At 30.9% G+C, this 16,368-nt stretch overlaps 3 protein-coding genes across 5 annotated transcripts; 1 reads left to right on the top strand and 2 right to left on the bottom strand.

Annotated features, from left to right (window-relative positions):
* Positions 1 to 578: 578 nt before the first annotated feature.
* LOC128394691 (plasma alpha-L-fucosidase-like) lies at positions 579 to 2,818 on the bottom strand. Its single transcript, XM_053355048.1, has 6 exons — positions 2,143 to 2,818; positions 1,825 to 1,952; positions 1,628 to 1,761; positions 1,331 to 1,561; positions 1,099 to 1,269; positions 579 to 1,022 (listed from the first exon to the last, which is right to left on the bottom strand). The coding sequence occupies exons 1-6, from the start codon at positions 2,609 to 2,611 to the stop codon at positions 767 to 769; spliced, it is 1,389 nt and encodes a 462-aa protein (XP_053211023.1). The 5' UTR covers positions 2,612 to 2,818; the 3' UTR covers positions 579 to 766.
* A 1,255-nt stretch (positions 2,819 to 4,073) lies between these two features.
* On the bottom strand, positions 4,074 to 8,137 carry LOC128394684 (ubiquitin carboxyl-terminal hydrolase MINDY-1-like). Of its 3 annotated transcripts, XR_008326440.1 has the most exons (7): positions 6,813 to 8,135; positions 6,081 to 6,223; positions 5,623 to 5,966; positions 5,359 to 5,389; positions 5,116 to 5,259; positions 4,978 to 5,043; positions 4,074 to 4,873 (listed from the first exon to the last, which is right to left on the bottom strand). XR_008326440.1 is itself a non-coding variant. In XM_053355040.1 (6 exons), exons 1-6 carry the CDS (start codon positions 7,954 to 7,956, stop codon positions 4,844 to 4,846), a joined length of 1,836 nt encoding a protein of 611 aa, XP_053211015.1. In that variant the 5' UTR covers positions 7,957 to 8,136; the 3' UTR covers positions 4,074 to 4,843. The 3 variants fall into 3 exon arrangements, 1 of the variants encoding a protein (XP_053211015.1); XM_053355040.1 differs by lacking the exon at positions 4,978 to 5,043 and having other exon boundaries at positions 6,813 to 8,136; XR_008326441.1 differs by lacking the exons at positions 4,074 to 4,873; positions 4,978 to 5,043 and having other exon boundaries at positions 5,207 to 5,259; positions 5,545 to 5,966; positions 6,813 to 8,137.
* A 2,117-nt stretch (positions 8,138 to 10,254) lies between these two features.
* Positions 10,255 to 15,102, top strand: LOC128394873 (uncharacterized). The gene is made up of 12 exons (XM_053355243.1): positions 10,255 to 10,469; positions 10,569 to 10,628; positions 10,720 to 10,817; positions 10,902 to 11,196; positions 11,532 to 11,758; positions 11,834 to 12,211; positions 13,029 to 13,179; positions 13,279 to 13,338; positions 13,430 to 13,527; positions 13,612 to 13,909; positions 13,964 to 14,214; positions 14,291 to 15,102. The coding sequence occupies exons 1-12, from the start codon at positions 10,382 to 10,384 to the stop codon at positions 14,651 to 14,653; spliced, it is 2,367 nt and encodes a 788-aa protein (XP_053211218.1). The 5' UTR covers positions 10,255 to 10,381; the 3' UTR covers positions 14,654 to 15,102.
* Positions 15,103 to 16,368: the final 1,266 nt, after the last annotated feature.

The raw sequence follows: 16,368 nt of genomic DNA, 5'->3' as shown, positions 1-16,368 counted from the left end.
GTCTTTGTTTAATTTACTTAATTGTTGTTGTTTTGACTTCTATTGCCAATTTATGATTAGATTAACGTTGACTCTTTAAAGACAATAATCATTGCCAAGTTGAAAAGATCAACTAAGAAATCAGTTGATAATCATTGCAGTTCAAAGACATTGTTAATTGTTGTTTGCTTGATTGTTAGATTAGATATTAACTATTCAAGTAGAGTATTCTATTAGTTTGTAATTAGTTTGTAATTAAGATAATTGATTACTTGATCATCAGAACTTTCCAGCTATTGAAAATGAAGTTGATTCTAAAATTCATTGACACTATTTTAGAGTAAATTAATTAATCAAATTGGAAAGGTTAAAAGGACACAAACTGTTAATTAAGCGTTTTAACCAAATACAATTGATTAATTTGATTGTTTTAAAATGTCAATTATATTTGTTATTTACACTTTCAATCAGTTACCTCAATTAGTGAGTAATTTACTCAGGTGATAAAGATGATCAACTGATGATGTTGATGATGTTAAGTTGTTATTGTTAAACAATTAATTAACTTTGAAAATATATTATTGGTTTATGCAAATCAGTTAATCATATAAAGGTGTTTAATTAGTTTCGTTGGTCCTGAAAGAAAAAGTTTTCATTGATGTTTATTTGAGTATTTTTCATTATTTATCCGCTAATTAGTGTTTACTTGATAGTTTTCTGTTCCAATAATAATGTTGTTTATTTGATTGAATCACCAATGATTCTAACAAATTGATTGTTGGGTTAATTAGAGTGGATTAACGTGAGTTAATACAATAACCCAGCCCCAAAAATCTGAAATGACTGGATTCAAATGGACAATTATATGAGATCCACGTTTCGTCCATACGAGCGGGGCCAATGTTCCGTCCGGTCCAATGAAAGAGACTTGGGTTTTGTTCAGGTTTCCATTTACTGATCCAAGTTCTAAGCGATTGGTTATCGGCCATTCCAAAAATATGGCGAAAACAGTTTGATCGTCAGAGTATTTCGGCTCAGTGTAGCTGATTGAAATTGAGAAGGAGAAAAATACAAACAATTAGCTGGAAGTAATTGAAGATTGGCTCTAAAGTTACTTACTAAACATCTCTAGTTAAAGAATCATTTTGATAGACCCAAGGTTGAGTGTGATAAATTGCCTCACCATTGACCTTTAACCAAGCTCCCATTTGTCTTAATCTCTCCTCCATGATCGGTGGTAATGTCCCCTCAGCGGTTGGACCAATGTTGATCAATAGATTACCACCATAACTGTAAATTAATATCATTATAAATACATTTATAAATGACCATTGATCACTAATTAACTTGCCTAACTGTTTTAACAAGAGATGTTATTATTTCCTTGTAAGTTAAATAATCGGCGGCAGTTGAAGTTCTCACATATCCCCATGAGTGGCGATCAATGGTCATCGTGCTTTCCCATTTACGAGTTTGCAAAGTTCCAGGTTGATAGCGATCTTGACAGGTAAGAAAACCTCCATGATTACACATGACTCCAGATCCCCAACGATCATTTGTAACAACAGTATCTCTGACTGGGCTTTAATGGAACCAAAATCAAAGTATTTATATTAGAAATCAAATCGTTGAATAACAATCAAATTACCTTTCATTGTAAAGCCAAGTGATCCAATCCCTTGATGTCCAGTAATCATCAGTTGCATTCCAATCACCGTCAGACCAAATTATCTCAGGTCTATACGTGTTCACGATATCGTAAAGTTCAGGAATAGTTTTAGCCTAAGGGTTCATCAAGAATATTGATTAGAAGATGATAGATAATCAAATAGATCACAAACTTACATGGACAAATGCTTGAGTGGTGAAATTATTTGCTTGATCTGCTAGGAATAGAGGATTGAACCACTCATATAGCGAATGGTAAAGGCCAAATCGTAGATCAGTTTTCCTTATAGCTGTTGCCAATTCACCTAATTGAATATTCAACGAAAAGTTTTGTAACATTTACATAGAAAACAATTTATGTGATTAACCCTTTTCAATGTAAATAATATTTCTCATAAAAGTTGGTGCAACTTTCATTCACACGTAACAATTGATCAAGCGATCGAGTGATACTATTGTAATTTTATATATACAATTAAAGTTTAATTGTCTTACCAACTAGATCCCTTTTTGGTCCAACGTCCATTGCATTCCAGTTCCATGAAGTTTTGGAAGGCCAAAGGGTAAAACCTTCGTGATGTTTACTGGTCATTACAACGTATCTGGCACCAGAGTGTTTGAACACTGATGTCCAATGGTCTGGATTATAATGTCGAGCTGTAAACATTGGTGCAAATTCAGCGTACGTAAAATTGGGCTTGAAATTATGAACCATGTAATCGATTAGATTCTGATTGTTTAGACCCTTCCAGTCCCACCAGAACCATTCGCTTTGTCGAGCGGGAACCGAGAAAACACCCCAATGGATGAAAATACCGACCTTTGCGTTGTCATACCATTCGGGAAGTGGCCGTGAATCAATTGATTCCCATGTTGGTTTATATCGCCTTGGAAAATTTTCCGACTGGACAATCAGATGGCTTAAAAATACACTTATCAATAGGAAATAATATTTCATGTCCATTTTGAATTAACAGATAATATGATGAATGATGATGATGATGAGAAATCAATTAAATAAAGGAAAAGCTCTTCAAAGACTCAATTGATTTGTATATAAACGTTTGATCAGATCTATTGTCCTATGGATTCATTGCAACAATTGATTGATTTGATTGAACAGTATTTATAATTATCAGATGATAAAATCTTATTATTAATATTGTAAAAGGAAAAATTAACGAATCAATTAACTTTATACTAATTTGTGATTCAATTTTCTCATTGATTTATTTGTTGCTGTTGTAAAATTTGTATCCAGTTGAGATGAGAATCAAATTGTAATCATTATCGACGCCATCATAGTATCAGCATCATCATCTAATTGTTTGCTTAACTTGATGATTGTTTTGTTTGTTCAAGTTTCTAATCAACTCTACAATATACGAGACTACTGGTAGAGAGATGATATATTTGCGAGGTCGAGGTAAATTTCATGAGGTTCGATGTGTTTTGTCAAAGACCAGCTGAAAAAACACATGAGTTGATTATGACATTTGACCTTTTCCCTCAGAAATTCTCTATTTCTCAATGAACTAATCATCAATTGAAAGAGAACTTGTAATTCTACATTTATCTTTACTATGGTTTACCAGAAGTCAACAAAGAAAATATCATCTACATGATTCGACAAAACCTAACCCACCAAATCGCTTGAACATAATTTCTAAAAATGGTTTCGATCTCATTGATAGAAACAATTAGATATTCGATTGCTTATCCCTAATTAATTTTGCGTAATTGTTTAAACTGTAACTAACTTTCATCAACTAATTGCTATAATTAACCCTCAATCCTTAAAAAGCTCAGCTGTAACTATCGATAAATTGTCACGATGATGAACTGATTGATTTTTAATTTCAATCAATTGCAGGCAAAATAATTAGCCTTCCAACCTAATTAAGTGTTAATCCATGACCAAACTTTAATAATGAAGATCAATGAAGCCATTAAATTAGTGGACAAATTCAAATTGGGCTTGACTAAAGTTTTAAGATTTTAATTCATTGAATACTTAATTGTTAACAGGTTGTATCTTCAATCAAAATGAAAAGTTTTCTACTTTATTTGCTAATTTGTTTGATTTTAAATTGTGATACAAGTGAATTTGTTAATTGTGATCCAAATAAAGCTTCAATTCTGGTTGATATTGGTAAGCCAGAGGAATTGATTTACGAAAAAAATTCTCGAACTCCAATTGAGTTTCTTACCCGTTTACCTGGTCGAGGAAAAAAGTTCATGAGATTCATTCAATTCGGTGAGTTAATTTCTTATTCACTCAATTAACTATTAATAATAATCATTCTAATTGAAATCTACTATTAGGTCATGTTGGTGTTGATTGGAATTATCCATAATCAGGCCGATTAATTTGTAATTTTTTTTCTCTATTTTGATTGAAAATGAAATAAAAATTAAACCATTGGTTTGAAATCAAATGAAACAATTTAATTATTTCATCAGAATTTAATTAATTTTGTTCTAATTAGAATTGAAAATAGTTGAACAGAGGAAAAGAAAAAAGTTTAAGATTAAAGGCACAATTGTTTTCCAAAATTATACAATCATCATGTTTGATTAACCAATTTTCTAGTGGTTATTGATCATAATTCAATCTTCAATTGATAACAACACTAATTGTGGTTAATAATTGTGATCCATTTAAATAATTGTAATCATAACATTTCCATTTGCGGTGTTGAACGAAAAATTTTGAAAAAAACATTAATTATTGATAAATCCATTTGCTAGTTTGATACAACCAAAGACAATTAACCAAATTTGAACGTCAACGAGCCAATAGATTGGATTTATCATTAATCCCTAATTTTATAAATTAAGGCACATGCAGTTAATCGTGTTGATTAACTTGCAATTAAAATTATTATTTCACCGATTGATTTACCAGGGAATAGTTTAGATTACAATAGTTATTCAAATTGTTGGTTTCTTTTGAGCAAGAGTTGGTCACTTTTCCTCTTTAATGATTTTAAAAGCTTCTTTAATCCATTTTCGTGTTTAATTAACGTGAATTTATCTTTAAATTGTCGTCGATCAATCGATCAAGATTTAATTTGTTGGTCTTGTTTCTTCCGTTGGTTAGAAAATTGTTTTCTTTAGTTGTTATTGGTGACAAGAAGTTAGTCGATTAGTTGACAATAAGCAAGAAATATAATCAAACACGCGATCGTAATGTTCACGTGTTACATGTATTGTTGATATCATTCTGAGGATAAAATGAGAAGAAAAAAATTAACATTAGAAATCAAATAGAATTGAAATTTTCTGTATTCATGGTAAATATCAGGTAAGAAAGATATAATCTGATACCTTATTAATTGTCTCAATAAATTGTATATATGGTTTTAGTTGTTAACTTTGTCACATCATCGAACACTAGAACGAGAATATTTTCCGATGATTAATTAGTTGGTAAACTTAATGATCTATCGATTAGTCATTAATTACCTTTGTATTTGATTTATCATCGGGTTTGTTACTATTTTTTCTTGGTGGTAAACTGTGACTTCTTTTATTTCCAGATCCAGGAGATCTGAAGTTATCCCTTGATTGCTCATTGTTATGGCTTTGATTATGTTGATTCGGTTCGTTCTGTTGAAGGAGAAATAGAGAAATAATCAATTAATATTTAGAATTAATGTAACAATTAAATGTGACAATTATTATTGTGTTGAAGTGATCGAGACTTACCTGAGATGATTGTCCATTCTCGTTATCTCCTCTATTGGTTAACAAACAAAGATGGAGTAAAAATGATTAGTAATTAAGATTGATAAATAAGCATAAAAATAGCAAATTGACAATTTAGAAAAGTGAGAAAAACAATTAAGCTAATCGGGAGGAGGGAAACTGTAAGGTGCAATTAAAAATGATTACATTTTCGCTAATTAAATTGCCGATGTAGATGAACTTGAGTGAGTTGATAAAATCGTGCAAATGTTAATAACAACTCACTGGTAATTAGTTAATTGTCCTGCTTTACGGCTCTCTTCTTCTTGTAATTTTCGGGCGAATTCCTCATCACTAAGCTCGTTTAATCCATTTTCGCTTTTATATGTTTCCCATTCTTTTTCTTTCTCAAATTCTTTTTTTTGTTCCTCTTGGAGACTCAGAGCAATTAGATAATCTTGATCAACTTGAACCTGCTGATCCTCAGCAGTTAATGAAGATTTCGGAGGGACCGGAATAAAATCACCATCGACGAATAATCCATCATTCTCAATGTTGTTAAGTGTCTCCCAAACAACTCTTGATTCCGTAAGAAAACCTTGATCAGTAACTAATTGATACAATTGATCCTGATGTAAACAATATTAAGAGACGAGAAATCAAATATGGAAGGAAAAAAAAGACTGGATTAGTTGCGAAATTGGAAACAATTGAAATTACTTGTAATTAAAACTCTTAAATACCTTAGATTTTAACAGGGTAATGAAATGATTGTTACGAAATAGAACACTGAGTTCACCGTCTTTCAGGGTTGAATTTAATTGGGATAATCCATGGTAAGTTAATTGTGATGCTGTTCTTTCCAAAAAGTGTTCCACAACCAAAGCTACAATCAAAAAGCGTAAAAAAACCAAAAAAATGTATTAGAATTAACAATAGCAATTGTATTAAATTGTACTGAAGAGTTAATTGTTTGGCGATGAAAGAGAACACCAAAAAAACGACCGAAAAGGACAATTGATTAAGAGAAAATTGTTGTTTTTTTTCACTTTGAGATGATCGATAATTGAATTAACAATCAACTCTGATTGGCGAGGAAATTGTGTTATGTTGAAAAGCAAAAAGGATATTGAATTGATGGGAATCTCTTTCCTTGTTTCATCTGATTTCTCATTAAATGATTTCTTTCATTTTGATTTAATTAGATTTTAGTGTGTAAATATCGATAGAAATGTCTGAATAAAATTGATTAATCAAAATATAAAGAGAACTGCCAATGTAAACTATGTAAACTCCTACGAATTGTTTCCGCTCATTTACAATGTCAGTCTGGAAGAGTTTGTTTTCTGATGTGTGGGATGAAATTACTATTAATGAACATTAAATTAGTAAAACTAGTAAAACGGTTAACACAATTAAATTAATAGACTGACTCATTGTATTAAAACAATTACGATTAATCTAATTTGACTTACCTTCAAAAGCCAACTCGGGACGAGTTGATGTTTTATGAGTGATTATTTTGTCAACCAATTGATTGTAACTTAAATTACCAATGGAAGTCACTGTTTCGATATCATTTGGATCAACAAGCCAACCATGATAAAGTGGAATGTGTAGAAGGTCAAAAAAGATGAGTTCGGGTGTATACTCAAAATCGGAAACTCCAGTAAACCGGACATTTACGTCTAATCCAGTTTGTAATTTAGGTAGAATGGCGATTGCATCATGCATATTTTGCTCGTAATTAAGTTGATCTTCTTCTTTTAAGCCTTTGGGAATATTTTCCAATATACAATCACCAAGATATTCGATCAGTTGATTTGCTGTGATCACTTCCATCATCGAGGGTAATCGTAAGCGTCCTTTCACAAGGAGAACATTGATAATAGCTATTAATGGACATGGACCATTCTCATTCTGTGTGACTATTGGATATTTGTTTCCTTTCAATTTGACCCATTTCAAGTGATATGAGGGTTGAGATTGAGTTGATTGTGATTGTGGTAATTGAGTTATGGTGTTTGACTCATATTCACAAATTTCCATTGGTTCGAAAATAGGTTGTAACCCAGAGCTTGGAACTTGCAGCTTTTCCTCTGGTAATTCTGGTTCTAAGGTGTTTTCTTGTATCGATTCCTTAACTGGTTCTTCGACTGGTTCTGGTTCACCTGGAGATGAAAATTCTAACGGTTTCTCTTCTTCTAACTTGCCCTTAGGTTCAACATTATGTTTAGAATCAATTAAGGATTCATTTATTGTAGAGTTTACTGATAAATTAGTTTCCAAGGATTCTCTCTCTAAATCTGTATCTTTTACCTCTTCTTCAATCAATGTATTTTCCAGATCGGGCGTGATACCTGAGGATAACTGTAATTCAGTTTCTGTTAATATTTCTGGTTGCTGACATTCCGAGACTAGAGTATCAACTAACATCTCAGGTAATTGTGATTGTTTTACTGGTGAAAATGGTAAAACTGGTGTTTGAAAAGGTGGTGATGATGTAGAAGGTAATAAAGATGATGACGGTGGTTGGGGTGTTGATAGCGGTAACCCTGATACAGGTAAAGATGGTGACGATTGGTCACTTGATTCACTAATTAACTGTGATGATGACATGTTGATGTTACCTTGTTGTTTTTGGACATCAATAAAATCAACTTGGACCAATTAACAGCATTAATTACTAATCAAAGTGACAAAATAAAATTGCAAACATTGGACATTAAATACAGAGAGAAAACAAAAACAAAACCTAATTTTTTTTTACATTTAAAGAGAGAAAAGAAAGAGAAAATATTTGTCATGAAAAATGAATATAAACAAGAATTCAGCTCTGAGAATAGCTCACCAAGTCTATTTTAAGAGCAAAAGAAAATTTTCCAAAAAGTAACAACAGATGGAGCCACAAATGAAAAAGTTCATTCGACTAACGAATTTAAAATTGTCCCTTTAGGAAACTGATTATTAAAACACTAATTTAATTCTGGTTTGGTGGGCTGATCATCATATCACAATTTAGTGAAACATTTCAGGAATCACTTGCAATGGAAGACTACAAGTGCTGTCCACAATAGGAACCACGTGTGTGAAAACCCTAAATGGAGCATCGTTTGAATTTTGTACCAAATCCCATCTTTTCACATCCTCTGTACGATTGTCACTTCCGGGAACGATGGATCTTAATTCATCGGAGTCTCCCATGAATTGGCTTAAAATAAAGAAGACCACTTTATAAACAATTGAAATGATCCATGACAGATAGATGAACACGCATATACTGAATTCGAACTAGCATTTGAGAGAAAGTTTTTTTATATTTTACCTGTTGGTTGATGATAAAGATGATGATATCTTCACCTTCATCATGTTTGGGTATTTCTTCATCATCTTTATCATCAACCAACAGGTAAAATATAAAAAAACTTTCTCTCGACCTTAAGGTAGGTTTTTAACCGAAACAACCTTTATTTTTGGCTACGCTTTTGACTAAAAGTGTCATACAGAATTTTCTTGAGTACAGGCGCAGCAATTAACCATTTCCACTTTTGAGAGCTGATTGCTTGAAAATTATAAATAAAATTTTCGATCTAATTCCGCCGATCGGTAGGTAAATGTGTACATTTATTATTCTCTCTGAATCAAAATCAAAGGGTGTGTAGTTCAAATAACAAAGGCAAAGGGTAAGAAAAAAAGATAATCTGACCTTTTACCTGTTACTTTCTTATCTCGAAACTTTTTAAATAACATACCCTTTAGGACTTTCGTTTACTATGAAACTTGCGGATAAACTTTTGCGTTTTCATCCACCATTTTCACTCATTGATTTTGGCCGATTTTGACGTCCATCTTTTAAATGGTCAAGACAAGTCGATAATAATGAGGAACATCAAAATGAAATTGAAATCTGATCTAATCAAACAATTGATTTCGACTTTATTTATGTTCCTATTAATAGCACAATCAAAGATTGTAACATGAATTTAATCTTGTTTCACCAATATTAATCCTTATTCAGATGACTTACGAATATATTGGGAAGGTTATTCGCTTGCTAACCACGTTTCCAACTGATTCCGTTTCCTTTTTCAAATGTGAAAGTTTACGAACGATGCTAAAAATATTTATTCAGAAGCCTCTGGAATATATTGAAGAGGCACTTTTAATGTTAACTACGTTTCCATTGATTCCAACTGATTAATCAAACTAATTAACTAGAATATACAGGGGATAACAACCGAATATCATCATATCATATATCACTTTTCCAACTTTGAGAGGCCACTGTTCATTAATGGCTTATGGAAAAGTCTCAAACCAGAACACAAAAATCTCTGGTTAGGCCATAATCAGTGATCTAAGTTGTTTTTATTTTTCGATTAAAACGCATAAACTAAGCAGAATTTCGTCGTGATTTTTGTACAATTTTATTTCTTATTATGATCTAGCAACTGACGAAAGCTTCTTTCGATATCTACTTTTCTTGACCTGCTACAGCGGGTGATCTGATTCGATGAGTATAACTTTGTGAGCTTATAACTTCGTAACCAAATGTCATTAGATCACCCAAATTAGATCATTATACTTCTGATTACACGCACTATAAATATCAAGAGATTTTTCAGAACTTTTGAAAAGAGTCAGAGAGTTTTTATATTAATAAATGTTCTATCTATTAAAATAGTTGTTAACTTTATGTTTGACGAAGGTCGATTTGAGGGTTGACATGCCCCTTTAAATTATTGTTGTATTAATAACTAACTTGTTAGACCAACTCAACGGTTTTTTATTTGTACATAAATACAATTAAACAATTAACATTGATCTCACAGATGAAAATAATTATTTTCATCTCATGTTAATGATATTTTGTCTCTCGCGCTCATTTGGCCTTGTTTACAAATGATCAGCTGATTTTATTTAATTTGTTGTTTTTTTTTGTGAAAGAAGAGTTTTTAATTATTTATAATTAATAAGTTAATTTGGCGTTTATTGTATATTTTGTTTTTCTTCAACAATTAACATAGAATATGAAGATCTAATCATGCTGCTAAATGAATTACCTGATGATTGTTTGTTAACCATTTTTGGAAACTTTGATTGTCTCGATGATTTCATAAATTGTTCAAAAGGTAAACAATCAGTTTTTTCAATTTTTTTATTGTCAATTCTTTCGATGATTTATAATTTATCCAAGTGAAATAATCTCTACATTTTATTTGACATTTTAGTTTGTACAAGATGGGCTTTCCTCACATCTTATCACCTTAACAAAGTAAAGTGTTTACTAAGTGAGTTTTGTTTAATTTTTACCAACACTTTAATTATGTTATCATTTCGATCAACTATTGAAACTTTTTTCTCGGTCATTTTATTATCCAGCAAAAAAGACTACTGATAATTCATCGAGTATCCTTCGAATCACCAATCCATTAGTTTTACTTGAACCAAATTTACATAAACTTTTACAAAATTTACAGGTAATTTTACAACTAAACTCTTAACAAAATCAGAGAAATAAATTATTAATAACATAATCTTATTTTCTTATTTATTTATGAAAGATTTTAGATATTGCATCGGTAATAGGAGTTATCGACGATGAGAAAATCAAAAGAATTATCAATTCCAATCAATCAATCAGTACATTGATCTATCCATCTCTTTATGACGATGGATCAGCGGGCTATTGTTTTGCTAAAGTTGACTCTCAATTTACCATGAATATTGATTCTCAAGAGATTGTGAATCCTGATAATTTGATTCAAATCTTTTTTCGCAACTGTATCGTATCATGTTTATCAAAATACATGATAAAGTACCAAAATCTTATAAGGATACACATAACTGATATCGAACGTAAGAATCGATGTAAAGTCTAATGATTAGGTCTGTGGGTAAGGCTCCGTACTATGCCCGTAAGCTCAACTTTTCTACTTTCAGCTGATTTTTTCCGCCTAATAATCAAAGCTACATATGGAAATTAACTTGATTGCTCAATTAATTGGTTACTTAATTAAATTAAATCGATTTCCTTAGATGCCGCGAATGTTTAGCCAGAGAAAAGTCCGCTGAAAGTGTTAATAGTGAGCTAACGCGCATATCATGAGCATTACCGTACATACCAAATGCTTTTATCTTATCAAAATTTTCTTATTCATCCAAAAAAATTGATTATCCTCTGTTCAGAATAGATTTAATAGGCGTAAGCGATGTTTTCTACAATGGACCATTGCTAGTAAATCTCAAGATACTGGAGTTAACTTCCGCTTCCTATGATGGTACATTTATTTACACCGGATTTCATTTGATGGATTTTTGTCCAGCATTGGAAAGTGCTTTTTTCTATTCTGAAACGATTGACTATTATGTCAATGAATCGATAAAAAATTTCAATCTAAGAGATTTGGTTATCCAATACGTAAGGCGAAAATAATCTTTAATATTACTCTTTTCTAATGGAAAACTGATTATGATTCATCTCTCTACTTTCTAGATGGAAGGTGATTATTCACAAGAATGGTCTTCGTTGCGAAGTCTTTTGTCCAAATTTCCAAACTTGAAACATCTCGCCCTCAGAGGAAATAATGATATCTCTGATTTACACGTTGAACAAATGGTCCAATTGTTACCCAAATTAAAACTACTTGACTGTCGACAATCACCAAATGTTACTCACAAATCAAGTGAATATCTGAAAGGACTGAGTCAAGAATCCAATCGCTCTATTACAATTTATTATAATTGTGACAATCAGGAGTCTGGAGATTGGCCTAAAATCGACCACGAAAAGAATCAAATCTGTTATGGACTTGATTTCATGAAACACTGTTTCTTCCGATCATATTATAACCTTCCATTGTTAATGGCCCCCTAATTTACAATCAACCGACCATTATTTGAATTTAAAACTAATTAACCTTTTAAAAATAAACAAATATTTGTACAGCAATTGAACGTTCATTATAATGCTGATTATAAATAGTCAGCGTACAATAAATGTTAAAACAAAAGTTTGTAAACAGTAGGTTAATTATAATTATCTTTGCAAGTAATTAACACTTAATCAAGTGACTATCTTACTGCTTTAACTTTGAACTTTATAAACTCCTTGGATAGCTCGTAACAGAATATGGAAAAGCATAGTGGATAATATTCAATATAAAAATGAAATAAGCACCATGACAATAATACCAAGTATCCAATTGGAATTAGTGATTCAACCATCTTAATGATGGTGGGAAGGAAAGAAAGACCACCAATTAATCAATATTATTATTCCCTCCAGTCTTGGAAACTGAAAAATGAAATCTCCACATTAGATTACTTTCCTTTTTTCACATTTTCTGATTACAACTGAAAAATTATATTTAGTCTGATGGAGAAATTGAATAACTTAAAGGTTAGAATTTGATTCAATCAATTATAATCTCTTGTTCTGAATTTGGATTAACATTCGGGGTCTCAATTAAATTGAGGTAGCTAATCATGGTAATGAGTTAATGGTAAGTAAATGATTAATATCAATTTAGATAATCTGACAGATGAAAATAATTATTTTCATCTCATGTTAATAATATTTTGACTCTCGCGCTCATTTGGCCTTGTTTACAAATGATCAGCTGATTTTATTTAATTTGTTGTTTTTTTGTGAAAGAAGAGTTTTTAATTATTTATAATTAATAAGTTAATTTGGCGTTTATTGTATATTTTGTTTTTCTTCAACAATTAACATAGAATATGAAGATCTAATCATGCTGCTAAATGAATTACCTGATGATTGTTTGTTAACCATTTTTGGAAACTTTGATTGTCTCGATGATTTCATAAATTGTTCAAAAGGTAAACAATTAGTTTTTTCTATTTTTTTATTGTCAATTCTTTTGGTGATTTATAATTTATCCAATTGAAATAATCTCTACATTTTATTTGACATTTTAGTTTGTACAAGATGGGCTTTCCTAACATCTTATCACCTTAACAAAGTAAAGTGTTTACTAAGTGAGTTTTGTTTAATTTTTACCAACACTTTAATTATGTTATCATTTCGATCAACTATTGAAACTTTTTTCTCGGTTACTTTATTATCCAGCAAAAAAGACTACTGATAATTCATCGAGTATCCTTCGAATCACCAATCCATTAGTTTTACTAGAACCAAATTTACATAAACTTTTACAAAATCTTCAGGTAATTTTACAACTAAAATCTTAACAAAATCGGAAAGATAAATTATTAATCACATAATCTTATTTTCTTATTTATTTATGAAAGATTTTAGATATTGCATCGGCAATAGGAGTCATCGACGATGAGAAAATCAAAAGAATTATCTATTCCAATCAATCAATAAGTACATTGATCTATCCACCTTTTTTTGAAAAGAATGGAGTAGTGGGCTGGCGTTTTGCTAAAGTTGACTCTCAATTTACCATGAATATTGATTCTCAAGAGATTGATAATCCTGATAGTTTCTTTCAAATCTTTTTTCGAAGTTTTCTGTTATCGCGTTTGAAAGAATACACGACAGAGTATCAAAATCTTCTAAGAATTCACATTACTGATATCGAATGTAAGAAGCGAGATATTTTTATTCTATCAAAACGTTCTTATTTGTCCAAAAAAGTTGATTATATCTTGTTCAAAATAGATTTAATAGGTTTAGGTGATGTTTTCTACAATGGACCATTGCTAGTAAATCTCAAGATACTGGAGTTAACTTCCGCTTCCTATGATGGTACATTTATTTACCCCGGATTTCATTTGATGGATTTTTGTCCAGCATTAGAAAGTGCTTTTTTCTATTCTGAAACGATTGATTATTATGTCAATGAATCGATAAAAAACTTCAATCTAAGAGATTTAGTTATCCAATACGTAAGGAGAAAATCATCTTTAATATATCTCTTTTCTAATGGAAAACTGATTATTATTTATCTCTCTACTTTCTTAGATGGAAGGTGATTATTCACAAGAATGGTCTTCGTTGCGAAGTCTTTTGTCCAAATTTCCAAACTTGAAACATCTCGCTCTCAGAGGAAATAATGATATCTCCGATTTACACGTTGAACAAATGGTCCAATTGTTACCCAAATTAAAACTACTCGACTGTCGACAATCACCAAATGTTACTCACAAATCAAGTGAATATCTGAAAGGACTGAATATTACAATTTATTATAATTGTGACAATCAGGAGTCGGGAGATTGGCCTAAAATTGACAATGAAAAGAATCGCTTTTGTTATGGACTTGATTTTATGAAACATTGTTTCTTCCGATCATATAAGAACCTTCCATTGCTAATGGCACCCTAATTCACTATCAACTGACTATTCTTTTAATCTGAAACTTTAATTAACCTTTCAACTACAGCGAAATATTTGTACAGCAATTGAACGTTCATTATAATGCCGATTATAAGTTCATTCCTAAACTTATTCAATTGGTTTCTTTACTGCTCCAATTATGAACTCTTGTTACTTCGGGAATTTCTGCCAACAGAATATGGAAAAGCATAGTGTAAAATACTCAATATAAAAATAAAATAAACAACAATATCTGGTATCCAATTGGAATTAGACATTTGACCACCTTTATTATGGTGGTAAATAACGAGAGAGAAATAATCATGAAAATTACCTTCTCCCAATACAGAGATAATTGTATTATTCACCTAATGTGCATTCATATACATGAATATAAATATTTACCAATTGTTCCTTATTAAAAGTTAGATGATACAAGAAAATTGTTATGAAAATAATTCATTCGATTCATTCGTAAATTAGACAAGATTTCACTCAATTCCTAAACTTTTGTCACGCATGGTATTAATTGATTGCTGTAAGTAAACTTGAGACTTATCTAATTATAAATATTTTTATATCGAAGTGGTCTAGTTTTTCTGAGGTGATTGTCCATTCTATTTATCTTGCTTTTCTATTGATTGCGAAACTGAGAAAAAATGTGATTACTAAATAAAAAAATAGAGAAGGACAATGAAGTGAAAATTGTTGTTTCTTGAGATGAAAATCAAATGAATATCGATAGAAATTGTTTCGAATTATTTCCGCTCTTTTACAACACCGATTGAGAAGAGCTTGTTTTCTGATGTTTGGCATAAAATTGCTATTAATGAAATAATTATCTTATGATTATCTTTAAATGAACAAGTTTACACGTGTATTTTGAACTATTAATACATTCGTGGGATTTGAAGAGTGAGCATCTTTGGGAAATGTGGAAAGAATCATAGGGAGATGAGTGAACGAAATTAATAAAATTATTAATATTTTAGAAAGGTACTAGTATTTTCGGCTACGCTTTTGACTAAGCATGGCTTAGAATTTTCTTTAGTACAGGCGTTGCAACAAAACATTTCCGCTTTTGAGAGGTGACCTTTCGAAAACTATGCATTCAATTTTCGATCTAATCACGTGGGTGGGTAAAATGTGCATATTTATTATTCCGTTTGAATAATTTTCGTTTACTATGCAACTACGATAACTTTTTTGTGTTTTCATCCACATTTTCAGTGATTCATTTTGCACGATTTAGACGTCCATCTTTTACATGGTCAAGACAAGTCGATAATAATGAAGAAGATCAAAATGAAATTCAAATATGATCTAATCAAACAATTAATTTCGACCTTGTTTATGTTACTATTAATAGCACAATCAAATATTGTAACATGAATTTAATCTTGTTTCACCAATACAAATATCAATAACTTTCTAACCTAATCTTAGAAAATAATATTTTTCGGTCATTAAAACCAATAGAATGATCATTGTAGAAGATCAAATGACTCGAGAATATTTATTCAGATGCCTTTGGAATATATTGGGAAGGTTACTCGCTTGTTAACCACGTTTCCAACTGATTCCGTTTCCTTTTCCAAATGTGAAAGTGTACGAATGATCCTAAAAATATTTATTCAGAAGCCTTTGGAATATATTGAAAAGGCACTTTTCATGTTAACCACGTTTCCAAATGGAACTGATTAATCAAACTAATTAACTGGAAT

The sequence above is a fragment of the Panonychus citri genome, unplaced genomic scaffold (genome assembly GCF_014898815.1).
Source record: "Panonychus citri isolate SS breed McGregor unplaced genomic scaffold, ASM1489881v1 Contig00140, whole genome shotgun sequence".
Taxonomy (NCBI): Eukaryota; Metazoa; Arthropoda; class Arachnida; order Trombidiformes; family Tetranychidae; genus Panonychus; species Panonychus citri.
Note: the sequence above shows the minus strand (reverse complement) of the source record. Positions and strands in the feature narration are given on the sequence as shown.

Bases quoted from the DNA above. Each gene is read 5' to 3' on its own strand.
- LOC128394691 (XM_053355048.1), bottom strand. From the start codon at position 2,611: ATGGACATGAAATATTATTTCCTATTGATAAGTGTATTTTTAAGCCAT. The intron at 1,562-1,627 runs GTAATTTGATTG...GTTCCATTAAAG, and splicing joins ACTTGGCTTTACAATGAAAG to CCCAGTCAGAGATACTGTTG. The intron at 1,023-1,098 runs GTAAGTAACTTT...AATTTCAATCAG, and splicing joins TCTTTAACTAGAGATGTTTA to CTACACTGAGCCGAAATACT.
- LOC128394684 (XM_053355040.1), bottom strand. From the start codon at position 7,956: ATGTCATCATCACAGTTAATTAGTGAATCAAGTGACCAATCGTCACCA. The intron at 5,390-5,622 runs GTGAGTTGTTAT...GTTAACCAATAG, and splicing joins GGACAATTAACTAATTACCA to AGGAGATAACGAGAATGGAC. The intron at 5,260-5,358 runs GTAAGTCTCGAT...CTCCTTCAACAG, and splicing joins AGAATGGACAATCATCTCAG to AACGAACCGAATCAACATAA.
- LOC128394873 (XM_053355243.1), top strand. From the start codon at position 10,382: ATGCTGCTAAATGAATTACCTGATGATTGTTTGTTAACCATTTTTGGA. The intron at 11,197-11,531 runs GTAAGAATCGAT...TGTTCAGAATAG, and splicing joins ACACATAACTGATATCGAAC to ATTTAATAGGCGTAAGCGAT. The intron at 12,212-13,028 runs TAATTTACAATC...TTAATAAGTTAA, and splicing joins TTCCATTGTTAATGGCCCCC to TTTGGCGTTTATTGTATATT.